This window comes from Kogia breviceps, chromosome 14 (genome assembly GCF_026419965.1).
Source record: "Kogia breviceps isolate mKogBre1 chromosome 14, mKogBre1 haplotype 1, whole genome shotgun sequence".
Classification (NCBI taxonomy): Eukaryota; Metazoa; Chordata; class Mammalia; order Artiodactyla; family Physeteridae; genus Kogia; species Kogia breviceps.
The window spans coordinates 41,006,272-41,023,145 of record NC_081323.1 but is presented as its reverse complement, the minus strand read 5'-3'; the positions used below and the strand labels follow the sequence as shown (position 1 = coordinate 41,023,145).

The 16,874-nt window shown below is 37.4% G+C and overlaps 1 protein-coding gene across 1 annotated transcript in view; it reads right to left on the bottom strand.

The window, feature by feature from the left end:
• The window catches only part of TMX4 (thioredoxin related transmembrane protein 4), a 43,247-nt gene extending 28,888 nt beyond the window's left edge, over positions 1-14,359 (bottom strand). Inside the window, exons 1-2 of the mRNA XM_059039238.2 lie at positions 13,961-14,359; positions 6,541-6,656 (exon numbers count right to left, since the gene is read on the bottom strand). Coding sequence (XP_058895221.1) covers positions 6,541-6,656; positions 13,961-14,145 — 301 coding nt within the window. The 5' untranslated portion in view covers positions 14,146-14,359. The remainder of the gene's footprint in view (positions 1-6,540; positions 6,657-13,960) is intronic.
• Positions 14,360-16,874: the final 2,515 nt, after the last annotated feature.

Here is a 16,874-nt window from a genome sequence, read left to right as displayed (position 1 = left end):
TAAGATTACCATATGACCCAGCAATCCCACTACTGGGCATATACCCAGAGAAAACCATAATTCAAAAAGACACATGTACCCCAGTGTTCACTGCAGCACTATTTACAATAGCCAGGTCATGGAAGCAACCTAAATGCCCATCGACAGATGAATGGACAAAGATGTGGTACATATATGCAATGGAATATTACTCAGCCATAAAAAGGGACGAAATTGGGTCATTTGTAGAGACATGGATGGACCTAGAGACTGCCATACAGAGAGAAGTAAGTCAGAAAGAAAAAATATTGTATATTAATGCATATATGTGGAATCTAGAAAAATGGTACAGATGAACCATTTGCAAGGCAGAAATAGAGACACAGATGTAGAGGACAAATGTATGGACACCAAAAAGGGAAACTGGGGGGCAGGGGTGGTGGTGGGATGAATTGGGAGATCAGGATTGACATATATACACTAATATGTATAAAATAGGTAACTAATAAAAACCTGCTGTACAAAAAAAAAAGCAGTTCATAAACCACATTAAATTATACAATATGAATTTCCAGATTCATGAGCCAGCTTACCTGGGGTTAAACTCTACTTCTGCCTCTTATTACTTTTATTTATTTATTTTTTTTTTTTGCGGTATGCGGGCCTCTCACTGCTGTGGCCTCCCCCGCTGCGGAGCACAGGCCCCGAACGCGCAGGCCCAGCGGCCACGGCTCACGGGCCCAGCCGCTCCGCGGCATGTGGGATCCTCCCGGACCAGGGCACGAACCCGTGTCTCCTGCATCAGCAGGCGGACTCTCAACCACTGCGCCACCAGGGAAGCCCTTATTACTTTTAAATATGAGACAGTTAATTTAAACTCTCTGGGCTTTAGTTTTCTTATTATAAATGGGCATCACAATTTCTATCTTGCAGTATTATAGTATTAAGTGATTTTATATGTATATAGAACATAGAAAATAGGGTCTGACATATAAGTACTAAATAAATGCTATTAATTTCTTTATTTAAATCTCTGATTCAAAGTTAGAATAAAATAAGAGGATGTAACAAACACTAGTCTTAAGTGCTTTGGAAATTGTGCCTTATTTTGGATAACATAACTTAAAATTTTATAAATAAATGTACCCATGAAAATCAATGCAAAAATAAAAAAGAAACATAGTGATGGATGGTCTCTGAGATTTCTGCATCTTTCTCATTCAGGCTAGATGGTACAACAGCACACTTGTTCCCCAAATGGCTATATTAAAGGGTATAAGAAATGTATAGTTTTTGATATGAATGTCTTCTAACTTTTAATACTGATACTATGAAATGTTAAGGGAGACTTCCATCACCTGTAAAGTTAAACTATGACCACCTTGAAACAGAGAAGCACCATGTGAGGTTGTGGCTTTACTATTTAAAAACAAGTATGGATCTTAAAGAATTATAACAGGGCAGCAGCTCATTTCAAGGTTTGCATAATGGTTCACTGACACAAACATCAGAAAGTATGGAAGAAACAAGCACACCTCAAATACTTAAAGAGACAAAGTCTGACTGCAAGATTTCCCAAAATTTCTACGGTACCTTTTATACTTTAAGGGTAACTTCCACTTTAAAATGAAGACTGCACTGCAGCATAAAATGGCATTAATCCAAAATGCAAAAAAAAAATTTAATTTCTTATTAGCAAGCTTATCTTAAACACATATAGCAAAAGAAAAAGAAGAAGTAAAGATTAGAGAAATAAAATTTATGGCAGGGAACTAATTTCATATGTATAAGCACAACAGAAATTATTTAAATTTAATATTAAGAAAATGGGGACAGCTACTAGCTTCTGTTCTATCATTTATTAGCTGTGTTATTTTAGGCATGTTACTTAACCTCTCTGAGCCTCAGTTTTATGAGTAATAATATATAAATAGTTTGTTCCTCCTAGGATTGTAATGAAGCTAAAACGTATGTAAGTGCTTATCACAATTACAGGCTGAAGTAAATGCTTACTGTTAGTTATTATTTTTTTAATTAATTTTTATTGGAGTATGGTTGCTTTACAATGTTGTATTAGCCTACAATGCAGAACAAAATGAATCAGCCATACACATACATATCCCCTCCCTTTCATACTTCCTTCCCATTTATGTTACCACTGTGCATTAGGCAGAGTTCCCTGTGCTTTACAGTATGTTCCCAGCAGTTGTCTATTTTATATGTAGTATCAATAACACATATGTGTCAATCCCAGTCTCCCAATTCCTCCCTCCCCACCCCTTTCCCCCTTGGTATCCATACATTTGTTCTCTATGTCTGTGTCTCTATTTCCGCCTTGCAAATAAGATCATCTATACCATTTTTCTAGATTCCATATATATGAGTTACCATACGATACTTGCTTTTCTCTTTCTGACTTACTTCACTCTGTATAACACTCTCTAGGTGCATCCACGTCTCTACAAATGACCCAATTTCATTCCTTTTTATGGCTGAGTAATATTCCACAATGTTAGTTATTATCACCAAAGAGAGAAGTAGAAGGAAAACAATTTTTTAAAAAAAGTAGAACTAATCTTACCTTTGAAATTGAAATAAAGTTGTCAGTATAATAGAATACAAAAGATTAAGTTTTACAATTATAAAATTAAAATATCAACACTAACTAAAGTACAGCAAACTAAATTGTCTTCTGTAATAAATTAGTGGCTTTAAAGACAACACTTATTCTTGGCCATGGTACGGGTCTGGTTTACCTCTCATCTAGTGCAACAGCCATGGGTGTTCTCTGAGCAGCTGCTCTTTTCCTGTCCTGGACAACTAAGCTCATCCGCACGGAACAGAAGGTTCAAGTATATACTCATTAAATTTAATTTTCCAAAGTCAGCTCAACTGAAACGTCATCTGGCCTATGCAGTATTAAACAGGCAATATAATGCCATCTAATCTAAGGCCTGTGCGCTCCTTGACTTCTACATCTCAGCTGTAAAAATGCAGTGTTTTTATAATCCTGAAATCTTATTTTCTATTTCAAATACCTAAAAAATCTCTTATTAGATATACCAATGGAAGAGTTACAGGCATAACTAAAGAGTATGCATTAACACCTCAAAGATTCTTGCTTTCCCTTCTTTTTAAAAAAGAAATGAAATTATCCCTAACTAGCACTCCTGTGCACAGCAGCCCTGATGAAAGATACAGTAATGCAGATCTGTACCCAAATATCAATCTGTATACAGAAATATCTAGTAAAGAGCTCAGCCATGAGGAAAATAATATCATTTCGATGGTTTCCCACTCATTCAGGAGGTAAGATTTTATAAAAATGAAGTAAATACTTAAATAGCTTCCAAGAATAGGGACAAGCTGCCCCAGAAGTTTGCCACATAAGGCATATTCTCTTCATTCAGCTTTCAAGACCCCATACTTCTCCATCTCCTTCCTGCTTCACTGGCTTCTCCTTTTCTGCTGCTGGAACTTCTTTTCTTCTAAATGTTGCAATGCCCCAGTTCTCAATCCTCAGAACACTTCTCTGCACACACTCCCTAGGTAATCTCAATTCGTCCCTTTGCTTCAAATACCATCTACACTGATGATCCTTAAATGCCTATCTCTAGCTCACCTCTGTTTGGATTTCTATCAAACATCTCGAACTTAAACCCTGTCCCAAACCTGATCCTCCTTCAGTCTCCTCCATCTTCTTTCCTTTCACCAAGTGCTACGACCAATCTACTGGGAAATCCTTTTGGATATTCCACCCAAATGCCGTATCTCCAATCCAGCGACTTAACCACTGCTGCTACTAGTCCAAGCCACCATCCTCTCCACTCTGGGCTATTGCATTAACCTCTGAACTTCTCTTCTTGCTTACACTTCCGACCTCCTACAGACGATTTTTCACATAGCCAAATGAATACTTTTAAAACATGAATTAAATCATGTCACTCCCATGCTCAAAACCTTCCAGTAGCTTCCTTTCCATCATACTTGGTATAAAACCTAAACTCCTTGCCATGGCCAACAACAGCCTAAATGGTCTGGTCCCTAGCTCCTTCTCCAGCCCCATTTGTCTCAAGGACCCCACTGGCTATCATATTGTTTCTCAAATAAGCCAAGTACTCCTACCTGCACATGCTGTTTGCTCTGTCTGGAATGCTCCTCCCCTAAACCTTGTTGAAATTCATTTCCTTAATTTGTCAAAACCTACAGTCAAACAGCCCTTCCCTGGACATCCTATTAAAATAGTGGCTCCCACCATTTTCTACATTTTTACCCTGCTTTCTTTTTCATCATAGCTCTTACTACCACCAGACATTATTTCTCATTTTTCTTTTGTGATTATTTATCCCCTTCACTAGAATGTAAGCTCAATGAGGAGCCACGTCTTTTCTTCCTCATTCACCTGCACCATTATTTACCTGTATCATTCGTCTGTATCACGGCTATCCAGAACAGGGTCTGGTGCATGGTATCAACTCAAAAATTGGTTGCATAAACATATATTTCTAAATGTTATTAAAATATTATTTGAAAGCATTAGGTTTGTAATTTAAAGTAAAATTATAAACATAAAATAGTATAATCTAAAGTGAAATATTCTCTAGGCCACTCAGTCATGTGTGTAGAATTTTGTTTCCTAATTTTTACTTATCAGTTACAGGTTTTCAGTTGTTATCATTTAAAAGAATTCTAGAGCCTCTAATTAAAAAAAACTAAGACACAAAAAAACAACCACATTTTGTTTTTTGGACTTGTTTCTTCACTATTTTCATAGGACATCAGACCAAAGACTTTTTTTCTTCTTCTTTGAAGAGGTTTTATACTTATATAAATACTATGAGTCAATGATAAATTTGCTTTTAAAATACTTTGTCATATCAATTTCTCTTACTTCATTATCGAAAAAGCATTATATCCATTCACAATGGAAAAATATAAGTCTACATTTTAGGAGGAAAGACAATATTCACTTAGACTTTAGATCTGTGAATCCATCACAAAGCTAACTGTTTAATTAGTTTAATTCAAATCATGCTGTGAATTCACTGCACGTATGCCAAAAGGCTGAAATGGGAATAGGCCAGCTGCATTTCTAAGAAAATCATCATAAAATGTGTCTGGTGCCCACAAATTAACAAGGCTTACACCTGATTTCATTGGACTCTAACTATTAAAAACACAAAAACAAGTTTACCACAGATACGTCATTGCAAAGATTTGACCTTCAAGCAGGAAAACTAATTATAATAGACCAAATCATGAACTAATAACTATAATTGTCCATCTCTAAATAGCAGATAGGCAGAAGTGGTTTTGTTTTAAATGCTTAAAAAGGTGGCGGCTTGAGGACTCATGGCTTGCAGCAGAAATCTCTCTCCATGGGTTTTTCAACACATAGATCTTAACAGACACTATTCATTTTGTTGTCCCAGTAACTGGTAATTCATTATTTTGTGTTTATTGAACTCACAGTTATTACAGAGAAGGAATAGCTACATTTCCACACCTACCATCTTTTTCCCCCTTGTGAAAGGATGCAATAGGTAGAAATTAAATGTAGATAGGAAAACAATTACATATAAAGTTTTAAAATAGTCAAATTTGAGATTTAAATCATAAAAACCCAACTTTTCTCAATTTATATATAATACACAAAGTTATTTTTAACCTGTAAGTACAAATTTATTGTGTGTATCTTTTTAGAATTAAAGTCTCCTTTATCTCCCTCTTTTGAAAAATTATATCATTAACAACTAATAAATGTAGATGGTGACAGCATTAGAAATTTACCATTCTGGAGCTCTTAATAAAATATTTGATTCAGGTAAGATCATCACAGATATTAAAAGCCTAAAGTATCACCCCACAGACTACTTTCCAGCTACAAAGTGGGGTCTTTTCTTTACAATTGAGATGTTTAGTGTCATCACCTTAACCAAATGCTCAAATTCAACATCACTAATAGTGACAGTACATGTCTTATGATGGGATACAATATAAAGTCACAGCATCACCTTTCCATAAATGTCTAATCCAAATCATGCCTTTACACTGAAGTTCAAGTTTATAGAAAATATAAGAACAAGTTAAATGCCACCATAAGGAAACATCTAGGCAAATCCTTGGCCTGTTCTCTTCAGAATATCAATGGCATAGAAAAAATGGAAGACTATTCTAGATTGACAGAGACTAAAAACACATAACAACCAAATGTAATTGGTGAACCATGATTGGATCCTCGTTTAAAAAACTATAAAAAGTCATGTGGGAAATAATTAGGGAGATTTTAATATGCTGAAGTATTGAAGAGTGAAGTCTCATGATGTCTGCAACTTATTTTCAAATGACTTAGCAAAAAAATAATAAAAATATAAATATATACACATATATATGTGTAAATACAAACACAGACAGATGCAGATATGCTAAAATATTATCTTGATTTTAGGTGGTCAGTTCATGGGTAATCAATATTCTAGTCTTCCAACTTTTCTGCATGCTTGAAAAAATTAAAATTAAAAGCAACTAACTTTTGCATTTAATGTTCAACATTTACAGTACCTGGTTCTTGAATGACATCTACCTTCCCCACACTGATCTGAAGTATTTCACCATTCTTTGCAAAAGTCTCCCATTCTGAATCAGTCTGCTGACAGGATGGACACCAAGGGGCATAACTATAAAAGAATAGTAGCTAATCAATATACATACATGAAAAATATCTGTAAAACAAAATAGAGAAATAGAGTACTTAAATTGACAAAATAAATTCTTAATAAAGGGAGACACAAAGGCAAGTTTTCCCAAAGTCATTAGACAAAGAAAAACAGAAGCACATTTCCCTCCTAGAATTTAATATAAATATTATGAATATAAATTCCCTGGGAAAAAATTAGCCAAAGTTTAAGATTTTTCACAAATTACTCTTTTATTGCAATGTTATTGCTACAATCAACCCAAATTTTATCACTTTCCAGATAGTTTTTGATATTTGAGGGTGAACACTGTTTTGAAAGTGCTACTAAAGGAGAACAATTTTCACAAGGGTGCCCCTAAACTAGCCAAACCAGTTTCAAATCCATCAAAGCTACAAATCTGATGAGCAAAGACCACGAGATCTGCTTGTGGGTCCCCAAGAATGTGAGTCATTTCCGAAGATCTGTGGCAGTTCTGAACCATTTCGAGAAAGAAAGCAGAAGCTATAGGCTAAACCAACTCTACCTGACACTTAAGAATTAGAAGAACCTGTGTCTTCAACCAGAACTCTGGTTTTTACTTTAATTTTTTTTCATTCAATAAACATGAACTGAGCACCAACCAAGAAGCTGAGGCTACAGCTGTGAACGAGACAGATATGCCTCCTCTCCTTAGGGAGTATACAGTCCAAAGAGGTAATTACAAACCAGATGGCAAATGTGAGTACAGAAAAGATGCTATAGAGACACTCAGACGCTGGGTAATCTCAGAAGGGCCCAAAGAGAAAGAAGCAACTGTGCTAAGATCTAAAGGAGGTGTAACACAGTCAGAGAGGGATCAAGGAATGTTCTAATCTAAGCAGAGAGAACAATATGTGTGAAGGTGCAGAGTACTGAGCATTTAAATAAAGTTGTATAAAGAGTCAGCACTCTATTTGAAGCTCCATGGTTAGCCCTAAAGAGGTAAGAGAATTATGATCAGATTCACATTTTGTAAAATACACCCAGTAGTTCTGTGGATAATGGATCAGGGAAGAATATGATGGAAGAAAAGAGAAGAGGTGGAAGGCTGGCCCTCTCTAGCTCTATCTTTAAGAAAGACTAGTATAGCCAATTCCAAGATCATTCTAAAAGGTCATTAATCTTCCCATTATAGCTCACTGTCCAATCTCTGAGGTCCAGGAGACATGGACCAGAGAACATGGTCCAAGAACAATCTGCTGACATGACATCTTTGAATGTGGATTTTTCTATAAACACTGTACCCCTACATTTCCAAGACAAAGTACATCCTGGCATACAGTAAGTGCCCAATATATGTTTGCAGAACACATAAATGAACAAACTTTAAAGAAAATTATATTGTTCATCTGAGAAAATAGTTGTTTTCTACATATTTTCTAAATATCCAAATGGCAGATGAGACTGGGGCAAGCAGTTGGTAAACTCTAGGGAAAAAAGGAACATTTTATTACTAAGTACATTTCAATAGGCATTTCAATATATTGGATGAGAGTTCTGCCAGAGGCATCAGAGAGACCAATTACAAATTAACCATGTGTCTTTGAGCAAGTTAATAATCCCACCATGGCTCAGCTCTCTCAACTGTAAAATGCGATAATAACAGCAGCTACCTTAGAAGGTTATTGAGAGATTAGACGACACATGTAAAGCAGGCACATATTAAGAAAATCGTTAATGTAAATGACATTTGTAATATACGTCTGGTTTCAGAGACATTTTTATGATGCGTTAGCTCATCTGAACCTTATGGCCTCACTGTTGTAAGGCAACAAGGCAGATTCAGAGAGACTTGCTGATGGTCACCTCAGACCACACAGAGCAGGAACACAGATGGAGGTATTTGTGTGATAAAAATGTCCAAGGAACATAAGATCCAACAGAGAAAGACAGACAGAGAGACAGACAGTAGGAATAAGAAAGACAATACCAAGAAAAAGGAAGAAATTTTTAGGTACAGTTTAATGAACTTCAGATCCTCTTTGCTTTGTTTCCCTAGAACTGTTTCTGCATACAACACATCTGCTATACCAGTAATGATTAAATCGTGCAAATTTCATCATTTTAAAAAATCCTAGTCCCTAGTCTCTAGACAGACTATTATATAAATCAGGATTCTGGTGAAATTGACCCTCAAAATATACAAATGCCACTGAGGTAATTTTAGATACTCCATTTTCTTTGTAGCTGTTACCCACTGGTCTGTGGCACTGTTAATGCCATTATTTCTAAGAAGTAATCAGAGTTTATTGTGTTGGAATGTACCAAGGTCATCCATTAACCTAGTGTGTTCTTCTGGTGATGGAGATAAACCAGCCCTGAGTCTCAGAAGTGGGAACTGGTCCATTGTTGTTGCAACTTTTTAAACTATTAGTATTCTTTTGTATCAAAAAGATAGTCATTTAGAATCTACTATGACACCTGCTAGAGAAATTTCACTAGAATGAACTCTCCATGAAGGCAGTGACTGGTGCATTGCTTGTACCTAGAACGGAGCCTGGCACATTCTAAGTCACAGTAAATATTTATTACATCAATGAACAAAGGGGAGGTGATAGTGATTATCCTTAGTACCTAAGAAAATATATAGAGCTGTTTCCTTCAGTGATATACTACCTCTTTATTAAAGAACAATTAAAGTCTATTATTCATTCATTCACTGAGTTAAAAAGTATTTATTGAACAACTAGAACTTGACAGTTATTAAGGTTCTGTAGCTAAACAGGAGGAGGAAAAACTTTGTTCCTCTACTTAAATGCTTATCATCTAGAGGAGGAGTAAGACAAAAACCAAGTACAAAAACATATAAATTAATTTATAAGTTGTGATAAGGTCATGCTAGATACAAACAAGAAAGAATTTTCCTGGGTGGTTGGGGTACAGAGAAGGCAGGGCACCTGTATGAATGGTAAGGAGTGTCAGGAATGAACTCAAAGCGATGTTCTTTGTTTGCAGAAATTACAGAGATGCTAAGTCATGGGTGGACCTCTGAATCCCATAGGGAAAAGGCCTCCCCTTATATGGGTCAGTGTGCAGGCCAGCTGAAAGCGTAAGCATGAGTCAGCCAGGCTCTGTGCCTTCCTCCAGGCTCCTCCACTATACAACTACTCTCCTCAGCTTGCACTGGGGATTGCAAAGCTCAGGCCAGCATTCTAGTTCTGGTCTTGCCCACCACTTACTAAGGATATGGCTTAAAGCTTTAACCTTCCAAGTTTTCCTCTCCTTTAGTTAACGAGTATGAGAATAATAATTCTGCACCAGATTTCTGGGATGCTCAAATTCTGAAAGAGGGCATTCTGAATTGCTTACACTGATGTAAGCAATGTAACTATTTACTGTGATGATGATGATGATGGAGAGAAGATGTGGATGATACCCTTTGTGGAAACAATGTGAAATCAAATACTTCTATGTTAGCCTATAAGCTCCTCTCTTGCATGCTTTTAAATACCCATAACAGTACCTAAGGCAGTGGTTTCCAATCAGAGGCATTTGGAAGTGTGTATAGGGGATGGAGGTTTAAATATTTTTGATGTCACAGACTACTAGAATGTTATGGGCAGGGGCCAGGGATGCCAAAGGTTCTGCAATGTGTGAGCCATCCCCACATATCAAAGAACTTTCCAACTCAAAATGCTAATAGCACCCTGGTGAGAACCACTGAGGAATGCTTAAGAGAGGAAGCATTCAACAAACATTTGCTAAATAAACAAATGCTACCTATGCTACTTATTTCCTTCACAGCCCAGCAGACTGCCAGTCCCTTGAAATCAAGAAATGTAATTTATTCACCTTCATCTTCCCAAGTCCCCAACCCTGAACCTGACACATAACAAGAATTTAATGACTATCTCTTATACATTCAATCAACAAATCACCACTATCGATGAAACTGCAAGAAATTATAGCTACTTGATATGGGTAAGTTAAGGCAATGATGTTCTCTCCAAGTATAAGAAGGATACTAGAAAAACAACGCTAAAACCAAGAGATCCTAGGGAAATAAACGAGGCTTTTCTCCATCACCAGATGACTAGTTTCAATTTTGAAACATGGTCATCCCAAGAACAAAGTTAGAAAAAGTATTGCTTTAAAACGATTTCTGTGCCTTAGAGAAAAATATTTTAGATATTTTAACCCAAAGACATAGTTTTCCTCTAGATATCAGTTTAAAGTACGCTGGTCAAAATTAAGCTTTGTAGATATCTACTTATGTCTTTGGGGTAAAAAAGCCACCAGAACAGCATTATATTGTATATTTTTATGTTTCAAAAGAACAAAAGTTAGTATTCTCAAGCACTGATATGGGAACCAAGCAAGTGTTTAAAATAGCAAAAGGTTACAAAGCAGCTGAAGGAAGAATAGTATGAAACAATGGAAAGAGAGAAAAGAAAACATCAGAAGGCCTTTTAAAGATTAAGATAATCTTCCCTAACCCAAGAAAAGACAAACTTTTCAACAGAGGTTAAGAGGAAGAAAATAGCAAACCAATTACAGAGACATGGCAGAAACAGGGGTAAAAAGTATAAAACAATGTATGAAAGCAAATAAGAGAAAAACTGAGTGTACAAAAAATCCACAGAATTAAAGAAAATATTAACAGTAATGGGAGAATTTTTCAGGTTTTAAAAAGTTTCAGAATAAAAATGGTGAATTACTGCAAATATAGTTTTATCATATTTCTCCTTAACAGAGAAGTGCTTTTTTAAAAATTGAAAATTCAATTGCAAGAATACAAAAAATTGTTTAAAAGACAAAGAAAACATAACAAATTAAATTTTACATTAAGGACTTTTCATGTCTCAGAGCAGACAAACACTGCTATGTCCTTCAAAATAAATTACTGATACCAGTCTAACCAGGAATTGTGTTATAGGAACTTTGTACGAATTGGGATCAAAAAGAAAAAGTCCCCAGAAGGGAGGTAGCATATAAACAAATGAACAAGTAAAGAACTGTCATTCAAAGTAATGTTAAAATTTTAATACTATCAGAAAGCCTCCTAACTTGCTTCTTTTGAGAAGTTAAATATATCATCACCTGTGGATCCCTAACAATCTCCATTTATTATGACCAGTTCATCTGAACAAAGTACTAAGATGGGAGCAAGTATTAAGACATTTTGTTTTCCTCTTATAGACACCAGAAAAAAAAATCTGATAACATATTGGATGTTTGAAAGAATTCCTAGAAATTTACAGGCTTATAGTGGTACTGAAGATATTTTATTTTTTTTAAGTGTTGGATTTTGTCAAAGGGAGGAGGAATATCACAAATAAACAGCCACAATTTTCTTCAGGACGAGCACTTAGCTTCTGGAATTTGGAGGTAATGATTCTTTCCTTTCTAGCTGCACTTCGTATCAACCTATTCTGAAGTGTACTCGATGAAAAGAGAACTTCTAAGAAGATCTCAAGTGTCTACACAGCTTACTTTCGGTTACAAGTATCATCTTGGACCAGAGCCCAAACCTAACTCCATACAACTGACACATAGCAAGCTTAGAACAATTAATTACTACACCTCAGGTTGTACATTTATGAAGTAAAATCTGAACCATCAACATAGCCATAAGAGTTGTTGGCTGTTGCTTGTTTATAATCTTAACTTGGCTTACACTTACCTGAGCTTTAGTGTTCTTAGTTTTTACTTAAAAAAAGAAAAAAAAAGAACATAGCTACTCCAAAAGGAACTATAAAGGAGTTGAGGCCATTAAACATAACAAGTCTTTCCTGCTTTGACCTTCGTCATGCACATACACAAACTCAGCTTTAATCAGAAAACTGACAGCTAGAAAACCTCCATTGTACAAGCACCTACTAAAAACACAACTTTCTGTATTACTAGCTGATAAAATAATCTCTCTAAAACTCTTGCAATTATTACAAACATGACAGTCCTGTCATGCTTACTTTAAAATTTTCTCTCTTAAATAGAAAATGACCTCATCTCTATTCAAAGTAGTTAATTGGTTAATTTTAATCAGTGCTTCATGTCTACAGATCTCTGTAATAATTTCACTGATTTACTATGACACCAAAGGCATTTTACTTTCAGGTCTAAAATATCCCCTGCTTTGTGACCAAAAGGTAAATACTTGTTTGAAACAGTACTGTGCATTATGTTCTTTGAACAATGTAATCTACTAAGTGACTTACAACTTTTGGGCCTGAGCCAAACTGAGGTTTTCAGTCTACAGAATAATCTGTTTGCAATCTAAATTCAAAGAATCAAAATTTAGTCTTAAGACAAATGAAGGAAAATTTCAATTCTGTGAGAGTCTGTGTCCTCAACGTAAAATTAGTAACAGATATTAGCAATCAAGTATGTGTATCATCTGAAAACCACAGGCTAAGGAGATGTGGTCTCGGTGATTATTTCTTCAGCCATTCTCCATTTTCCTTACAAGCCCCCCCACGATGCTCTCTAGCCTATTGAGACATGTGCCCACTGCCTATTTCAAGCCGTCTTTCAAATGGTGAGTTCCTTCCTAAATTTTAAACTATAATGAATAAATCTTCCCTGCTCCTAACTCAAAACTGCATTTTCCCACCTCTCCTCAAGCCAAGGCACTATCCAATATGTACCTTCTATTGTTCTAAAGGGACAATTTATTAATATCCTTTTCTTTATGACACTAGCACAATTAAGTTATGACACCTACCCAGAAATCTCTACCTCTAAAAATTATAACAAATATCAACATTTATTTGAAATCTTGTTTTAAAACTTCAAAGGCACCCCACCTTTCCGTTTATCTTTCACAAGGACATCTCCGGGTCTTCAAAATGAAGACTGAGATACTTTGTACACACTGGTCTGCCCTTCACCATGCTGCAATTATTCATTCAACAAGTACCTTGCCTAGTCAGTGCTACGTTATTTGTTCTGTACAGAAGCGTCACTGGATGACAGCCCTTTCCCCTCTACATACACTTTTATCAAAAGCTCTTTTCTTGCGGATTTCTCTGCTCCCCTTCCTCCCCTTGGTAAACCGCTCATCCACCCCATACCTAAAACACTTCCTCCCAAAATAGGGAACTAGCTAGGTAGGGGAGGATGCGCTACACCCGCAGCCCTCACGGCGGAGGGCCGGGGGCGCATGCGCAGCGTCGGGGTCCCGGCCTGGCTCTGCAGGTCGCTGGCTGGGCGGGTCCCGGCCCGAGGTCTAGCCCAGTAAGCACTGCGGTAGCGGGAAAGGGCGGCGCGGCTCCGGGAGGGCGGCAGCCGCGAGGACCGTGTGGCGAGCGGGCGGGCACACTCACAATTTCAGCATCCACTCGCCCTCCAACACCAGCGTCCAGTTGGAGGCGGTCATGGGCCGCACCAGGCTCCGCTCCTGCGGCAGCGCGGCCTGCTCCGGGCCAGCCTCCGCCTCCGCAGTTGCCGCCGCCGCAACCCAGGCGACCAGGAGCGCCGTAAGCAGCGGGCCGCGGCGCCCGCCCTCCATGTCGGGACGCGGAGCGAGGTTCCTCTGCAGCGGCTGGGGCACAGGGTACGGTCGGCTTGCGGACCGGGCCTTCCCAAGTAGTGAGAGGAGAAACCGGGCCGCCCCGCCTCCGCCCTGCCGCGCCGACCAGCCCAGCTCGAGACTGGGGTGGCAGTCGCCGCCTATTATCGGCCAGGGCCGCGGAGGCCACGCCCCCTCCCGCCTCAACTCGCTGTTGCCCGGGGCGTCGGTTGCCTTGGCAACGGCCGCCCTCCCCCTCCTGACCGCTGCGTTGAAAATAAACAGATGAGCCGTTGTTGCTTAACTTAGAACCTGCCAGGCGTGTGCCTGGGCTCCAGTAAGGGGGAGTTGGTGCGTGTGGCTTTTCCTAAAGAGAAACGTCTCCAGTAACAAAAAAATGCATCACCTATTCAATGGTACAAAAATAACAGCAATGGACTACAAGTAAACTGTTGAATGGAAAAACAAAAGGACGTGTTGGGCATCTCTTACTGAATGGGAGAGGAAATTTTAAGTACTCTTTGCCTGTGTATAATGAAGTAGCACTGCCTAATTGGAGATAATGAAACTAGACCATGCAATTGTATTTTTTACAAAAATAATGTTAATTTCACAAAAAATCGTTTAAAACATGGGTACTAACAGATAAAATGAGTCAATAAGAATAGTGCCAGTTGCGCTTAAATGGACTTCTCGCTTCTCTTGGCTACTCTTTTGTCAGATCTAAAATGAGAATGGCCTTAAATGATTTCCAAATCTCTTTCCAGATACCCATTCGATGCATTTGTACTTTGAGATCACTACACCCTTAGTATGTGAGACTGAATTAAAATCAGAGGTCGGGTGTGCTTTTTCAAAGTGTTGCTTTACAAGAATTCATTAGATGTGCAAAGCATAAAACTGAGTAGTGTGGTCAATATATCATGAAAAAGTGTGATTTCTGTCCTGGGCAGAAATCAAATCAACAAAGACAGCTATGCAACCAAGAGTATTGCAGGGCACATGAGACCAATCTCCAATCAGTACTTATAGGTGAAAAAGATGAATTTTGCCTGCAGAGATGATCATACCTGAATTAGGTGTTAATTATTTGTTGTTCAATTCTGTGTGGAGCCAGCCCTTATCTGTAAGACCCAAATTTACAAACCACTGTAAACTTGGAAAGTGGCCTTGCAATAAATGTTACCAAGTCTGTTCTTTTATACAGATTAGTCCTATAAACTCAGTGGGAAATATTTTATTTTGCTTTTAGAAAGAAATGACATACACAGAAATTCTATCATTCTTTTCAGTGTAGCTTTTGTATATGATATATGATTGGTAAAAAAAATTCGTAAAATAGGATCTGATATTAAGGAATTAGTTGGGTGTGATAATTTTGTTGGGTGTGATAATGGTGTTATGATTATATTTTAAAGACTTTATTGGTTACAGATAGTGAAATATTTATGGGTGAAATAATATGATGTCTAGAATTCTCTTTACTCCAAAAATAAAATTTGGGGGGGGGTGGTGGAAGGAAAATGGATGAAACAAAAGTAGCACAACATCAATCAATGCTGAAGCTAAGTTCATTTTTGCTATTCTCTCTACTTTTGTGTAGGCTGGAAAATTTGCAAAATGAAAAGTTAGGAAAGGAGAGTATCATTGCTGAAGCTCTTCCTTACTTCTAACACAAAATGAGTGTTCAAGGATTGCATTTCTTGGCCTTCAGACTAGGGTCACTAGGAAGGAGTATAGCAAGAATGTGTGTGCAAGTGTGTGGCGGGGTGGCACAGACTAGGCTATGGAATTGGCCTGACACTTTTTACCTATGTGACTTGGGGCTAAAACCAGTTAATACCAAGTTTTCTTTTTAAATGCAGGTAATAATAGAACCTACTGCATAAGGTGGCTATAAAGATGAAATGAAATAAATATAATGCCTAGATAATTAGGTCAGGGCTCAATCCTTTTCATGTTTAAAGCATGGAATCACAGTTTATAGAAGATTGGTACCTGGCACTGGGAGAAAGAACTTTTGTCCCTAGAGCAGTTTCCAATGGTGGCACTGGGCAGCTATGGTTACACAAAAACACATGGTTCCTAGTAGGAAAACGAAGCAAGATAACAACAAATATTCCAATGGTAGAAACTTTAAAAACATAGTAACAAATGAAGACCTTGATAAAATTGGCAATGTGGGACTTAATATTACTAAGACAATCAATGAGGGATAAGGAGATTGTATTCAGATTACAAACTCCATAGTGATAGGGTATAGAAGTAATATGCACTGATTTTCCTACTGAGGATGGAGAAACTGGTATGGAAACATTAAATAAGCTACACAATGCTGTAAAATTAGTCCATAAAGTAATAATAGTACAGGAATTTAATTACACAAACAGATTTGCTAAATGCCTTACAGGAACAAGAGGTGGAGGGAGAATTATTAAATAGGACACTTCCTAGAACAGACGGTAGAAGAAACCATAAATGATTGAAATAAACTGAATTGTTCCAGGCTAGTGACTAGAAATGAATCCAAAAGGAGCCATGATAAGCCTCTAAGAAACAGTAACCCCAGGACCACCTCCTGGGGAAAGAGAATCAACTAATTTTTTTCTCAAAACTAATAAGTGAGCTCAGGAAAAGCTGCATACAAGAGATATATACACAGATCAATCCTCTTCCTATATACCAGTAAGAATTAATTTTAAAATGTAATATGTACAAACATCATATTC